At 52.8% G+C, this 5,526-nt stretch overlaps 1 protein-coding gene across 13 annotated transcripts in view; it reads right to left on the bottom strand.

Moving 5' to 3' along the window:
* The window catches only part of Ltbp2 (latent transforming growth factor beta binding protein 2), a 103,369-nt gene extending 98,757 nt beyond the window's left edge, over nucleotides 1-4,612 (bottom strand). For 4 of the 13 annotated variants that reach the window (XM_029554385.1, XM_029554384.1, XM_029554386.1 and 1 more), the window contains exon 1: nucleotides 3,386-4,606. In XM_029554385.1, coding sequence (XP_029410245.1) covers nucleotides 3,386-3,867 — 482 coding nt within the window. In that variant the 5' untranslated portion in view covers nucleotides 3,868-4,606. Of the gene's footprint in view, nucleotides 1-3,385 lie in introns of all 13 variants that reach the window. The other 9 variants (XM_029554389.1, XM_029554390.1, XM_029554379.1 and 6 more) reach the window with 7 other exon arrangements.
* Nucleotides 4,613-5,526: the final 914 nt, after the last annotated feature.

Below are 5,526 nucleotides of genomic sequence, written 5' to 3'. Positions count from 1 at the left end.
ACACACACACACACACACACACACACACACACACACACATTGGAATTATTTAAATTCAAAGTACTGGTTAACTCTGGGGAAGAGGGAGGCAAATTTATAGGATAAATCTCAACTAAGAAAACAGAAGGCAAACTATGCCAAAATATTAAGACTTAGGCCAGGCATGGTGGCACATGCCTTTGATCACAGCACTCGGGAGGCAGAGGCAGGCGGATCTCTGTGAGTTCAAGGCAAGCCTGGTCTACATAGTGAGTTCCAGGACAGCTGGACATGCATATATACATGCATACATATAAATAAATAAATAAATAAATAAATAAAATTAAGACTTACTAAGTTATGAGTTCTATGATTTCAAATGCATTTTTCTATGTTTGTAAAACTTCACAATATACTTCAAAAGATAAAGCATGGAATCCTGTTACCTTAATAGTATATTGACATAAAGAAAATAATAGAATTAGATGAACTATTAAAGTGGTCTGCTGTGAGGCTTACTCAAGATGGGAACCAATGGCTTAACAAGTCCCCTATAAACTGTGCATTTCATATTAGCACTGATCACTGCTACACCTCAGATACCATGCCTGACATGTACTCTATTTTTTTTTTTTAAGTCTTTTTGAGACAGGGTCTCCCTGTAGCCCCAGCTAGCCTGGAACTTGCTATGTCGACCAGGCTTGCCTCAAACTCACAGAGATCTGCCCACCTCTGCCTCCCAAGCACTGAGATTAAAGGCCCGTGCCACCACACCCAGCCCCATATACTCTTTTTAAAAATCTTCATTCATGCTGGGCATGGTGGTGCACTCCTGTAGTCCCAGCACTTGGGAGGCAGAGGCAGATGGATGTCTGTGAGTTCAAGGCCAGCCTAGTTTACATAGTGAGTTCTAGGACAGCTGGGGCTCTAGGGAGACCCTGTCTCAAAAAGACAAAAAAAAAAAAAAAAAAAAAAAAAAAAAAAAAAAAATCTTCATTCAGTAAATCCTCACTACAGTGAAAACTCCTTAAGGACAGAGGCCATTTGTCTTGATCACTGCTGCATCCCCACAGTCCATCATAGTGCTCTATAGCATAACAGAACCAACCCTTCCACAAATATTGAAGGGGTTATTGAAAAAGAAACAAAAAACCCACGAGAGATGAAGTCCCACATTCCACCAGCAGATGGCACTTGATGGTCCTTGATTCACCAGCACACAGGACAATGGCTGGAGTGGTTAGCCTGACCAGAAACCACTAGCCAATGGACCTAACATGAGGAAATTAAAGGACAATATTGCCACTCTGCCCCTCCCCAGCTGCCATGAAGTAGCTGTCGATGCAAGAGGAGCCCATTATCTACCAAAGCTTCAGGAGACAAAACTGAGGCGCCAACTCCAGCACAGGTGTGTGCACCCATGTGCATGTGAGTGGCATCCAGCCCACACACTTACACCACTTACACACGTGCACATCTGCCAGCTTTGTCATGCTGACAATCTGTTTGCTCATCATTTCACTTCATGACTTCTAACAGAGCACTTTCACACACACACTCACACCTAGATGCCTACAGTATAAGCTCCTCCATGGCCCAGCCCAAGCTTCCTCTCCAGCCTCAGTCCCTGGATCCCCTATACCAGGGCTGCATTCCTGCCCCTGGGCCAATGCCAACAGTGAAAATTCTATCCTTAGGCAGTGTTAAGATTGCCTGACACCATCACCTCCAGGTGCCACTCTGGCTATCTCCCCTCTGCTTCCCCACCTGCTACCGTTGACCTTGATGCTTCCAGTACTAGGAAGCATGCTCACTAGCACTTACTGTTCATGTCTCCAACTTGGTGTTAAGCAATTCCATTGCCCTCCCAGCAGGAATAATGTTTTGTTCTATGGGTCCCTGCCCCCTTTCCCAAGCTCAGTATGTAAGCATGTGGTCACCTGCACAAGTCAGGAAATTAGGGGAGGGGGGGATGCTGAAAAACAGCAGGTGTCCCATTAAGACTCGCTGAATAATCCTATGTGGGAGTCACTTGGCAGCACGTGGGTCTGTGCTCTGCATGCAAGCTTTAGGCTGGGCCTCCCAAGGGCAATCCATTTACTCCTTCAACAAATACTTTGGGAGCACCAACTTTGTATAGACACTGATCTAGGCACTGGGAATGCAGAAATGAACAAAACAGAGCCCTTGCTTTTCTAGACAAGCAAATCTGGGCCAGGAAGCCAGACCTGAACAGACAAACCGAAATAGAAATGTATCTGGTGGGATGAGTGCTATGAAGAAGCAGAAAGCAGGATGGAGGCAGAGAATGGATGGGGCAGGAGTGAATTCTGCCAAAATATGGGGGAAAACAGCAAATGCAAAGGGACTGGGAGGCAGAACCTCCCTCAGTAGCAGAAGGTGGGGTGTAAGTGCAGGAGCTGTTCCTTGGAACTAAAACCAACTGGAAAACCAGACCCAGGCCAAAGGCTTCCAGAACCCTTCCTAGACTTCCCAGTGGCACCCTGCCCATTTGAGCACTGCCAGGCTCCAGTGCCCTCCTTTGAGATACCTGGAATATTCAGGCAAGCACCCCTGACCCCACCCTAACAGCCATTATGATTCAGGGGAAGGTTTGCTGACCGGCCTTCTCTGTGGTGGAGTCCAGGGGCAGCAGCGAGTGGTACAAAATAATAATAATAATAATAATAATAATAATAATAATGATAATAATAATAATAAATTGGAAGTTGGCTTGGCTCTGCAAAGCATACAAATAGTGCTGACACCTAGACGCACTGGCACACAAAGACCCAGTTCTTCATATAATGTCAGAGTCAGGTTTCCTCTCCAAAGAGCCCCGAAGCCCACGTCTAAGCCTACATCCAGCCTTCTGTGTGCCCAAGCAGTCCTGAGCCCGGATGGGTACACTTGTCACAGCGCACAGGCTTCGCTGCTAGCCCCGTCCTGGAGATGCTTGTCTTCGCACCCTGGTCCCCACTCTCCCACCCCAGATCCTCCCCCTACCTACTCCCAGAGCCAACTTAACCTCCTCTGTGTCTTGAGAGGCCAGATCGCCCACCCAGCTGCCTGCTGCCTGCTCCCTGCTGCCTCTCAGATCCTGGATCGCTGTGAGCGACTTTGAGCGCTGCTTAGCTGAACACAGAATGAACTAGAACCTTGCAGGGACTTAACGTCGGGGTTCCGGATGAGCTGGTGTCCAAGGGAATGGAGGGCAGATTTTTGTCCCAAACTTTTTGAAATCTGGTCCCGAGCCCCGGGTTTGGAACCTCGAGGGGGATCTCTTCACATTACGGAGGACAAAGGGACACGAGTGCCTCTCCTTCTCTCTACGCCCCTCTAGGCATGAACCCCCGCCCGGGCCCGCACCCTGTGTACGCCCCATGCTTTGCTCTCGAGTGCTCACCCGACGAGCCGCCCTCGCCTTGCGGTCCCGGGCCGCTGCGGACGCGCGGGGCGTGGGAGAGCCGGTGCTGCCCGGGCAGGGGCTGCGGGATACTGCTGGCCTCGGGGACTGCTTCTCCAGGTCTGGACAGGTGGCTCGACTTGTCGCGGCTGCTGCGCACGGGGCGGCCTCCTGACTTCGGCCTCGGCGGGCCTCCTGGGACTCCCCTGGCTTGGCTGAGTCCTTTCCGCAGGCAGCAAACCCGGGCCCGGCGCGCCCTGCTCCCGGAACAGACTGTACACCTTGGCTGCAGCCGCTGCGGGGTGACTGCCCACCGGGCGCCGCAGTCGACTGGCGTCCCTGCTAGCTGGCTCGTATCTCCCGGTGGGGTCCCTCTGGGCGTGACCTATACCCATCAGGAGAGCCAGGGCGAGCGGCAGGAAGCCCCTCCGAGGGATCCGCAGGGCGCCTCCGGAGCAGCGGGCGGTGGTGGGAGACCTCATGGCGCCAGAGTGGCTCCGGAGCGGCGGGCGCGCGACACCACGCGGGAGGTTGTCGAGGATGAGCCCCACGGTTCACTCTACCGAGCCTCCTGGCTGTTAGCCCTTCCCTCTAGGAGGCCGCTTAAGTAGCAGACTGGGGATCCAGGGGTTCCTGAGCGAGGACGGTGCGGTGTGAGCTGCCCCGGCTAGCGTGGAGCCCGAGTCCGCCCCGTCTGCGGCTGGGCGCGACCCACCGCGCGCACCTTCGCGCCCTCAGCCGTCTGAAGGGGAACTGGAGGGTTTTATTTTTGGAAACCTACCCCTGCTTTTTCATCTCTTTTATCCACGCCATGCCCCCTCCTCGGAGGGACAGCTCGGCCCCCTTATTACGGGAGACAGGAATTCCAGCAACACCCACTTTGGCACCGGGAAGCGAGCGGGCGGCTAGGGGATTAACCCGTGAGGATCTGGGGGCGATGCAGGCTAGGGGGCTGAAAGGGCATATGGCCTCTGCTTGGACCGGCGCACCTGAGCCACGTGTCTCCTGCCCTGAGCAAGCTCACATTGTCCACCTGTCTTAAATTTATTTCCTGCTCCCGACCTCACGGACAAACTCCGGGTAGATGACCAAATCGCAGTTTCTCCGCATGGAAGGAGGCTGGGGAAGGTACCAGGACTCAGGCCCCGAAGCACGCGCGCCGGGTCTCGTCGCTTCCTCCCCTGGCCGCTGAGGGCGCTCGGCGAGGATGCAGGTGCTCCGGGGCAAAACCCGGGAGGAGCTAGCCTTCCTGCGCCCCAGCAGGACTCCTACCCGAAAGGTCATCTGCGGGGCGCGCGCCCCCTAGTGGAGCTGGCCGAGTCCTTGGCATTCCTGCCTTGTAGAGTCTGGCTCTACCAGCTAGCTGCCTTAGCTCCTTGATCTTAATCCGCTTCCTGTGGCGTCAGGGATTGGCTCGGCCCTGTGGTGATGATGGTGGCTGCTAGAAGTGTCCTCTTTTCACAGAGGTGTAGACATGGAGCCTATTAAATAAGGCTACTTAAGGAGAGCATTGACAGAAGGGGGAAATGAAATCCAAGTCTCTTGCCTCTGGACCACTCCCTGGACTCCCATCTCAGACCCTCACTCGTCGGGGAATTTCCCCAGGGAGATTCGATGAACCCCTGATTGCTCCCTGGTGGGTTATCACATCTTCTTGCATTATGGGGGGACAGGAATGCCAATCACCTCCCATCTGAGTGCCTTCACAAATGTGCCATCATTCTCACCCATGCCCCTGACCCAAAGTCTAAAGGCCTGGGAAAATACAGCTTCCCTGGATGCATTTTTACAGCCGACTGTTTCCTATGGAGACCTAATGAAAAAGCAGGTAGGAGGCACCATTTGCAACTTCCATTCCATCCCCACCCCTAGAAAAGCCTAGATAATACCTAATTTTAGAAGAAAGCCTCAACTGCCACTTTGGTCTACAAAAGCTTACATGCTTGGCTCTGGCTGATCTCAGCTCTCACTCAGGTATTCCTCACATAGCAGCTACACTGGCCTTGCTGCTCCTTGCATAATCCACCGCAGAGTCTACTTCCCTCTACATGCAGTGTTCATCTCCATTCCTACAGGACTGGTTCTTCACCCCTCAGCTCAAACATCACTTCCTAGAGTGGCCATGTGTGTTGGTGAGCTTT

The sequence above is a fragment of the Nannospalax galili genome, unplaced genomic scaffold, assembly GCF_000622305.1.
Source record: "Nannospalax galili isolate Female #2095 unplaced genomic scaffold, S.galili_v1.0 scaffold24, whole genome shotgun sequence".
Classification (NCBI taxonomy): domain Eukaryota; kingdom Metazoa; phylum Chordata; class Mammalia; order Rodentia; family Spalacidae; genus Nannospalax; species Nannospalax galili.
The sequence above is the reverse complement of the archived record's forward strand: the minus strand, read 5'-3'. Positions and strand labels throughout refer to the sequence as shown.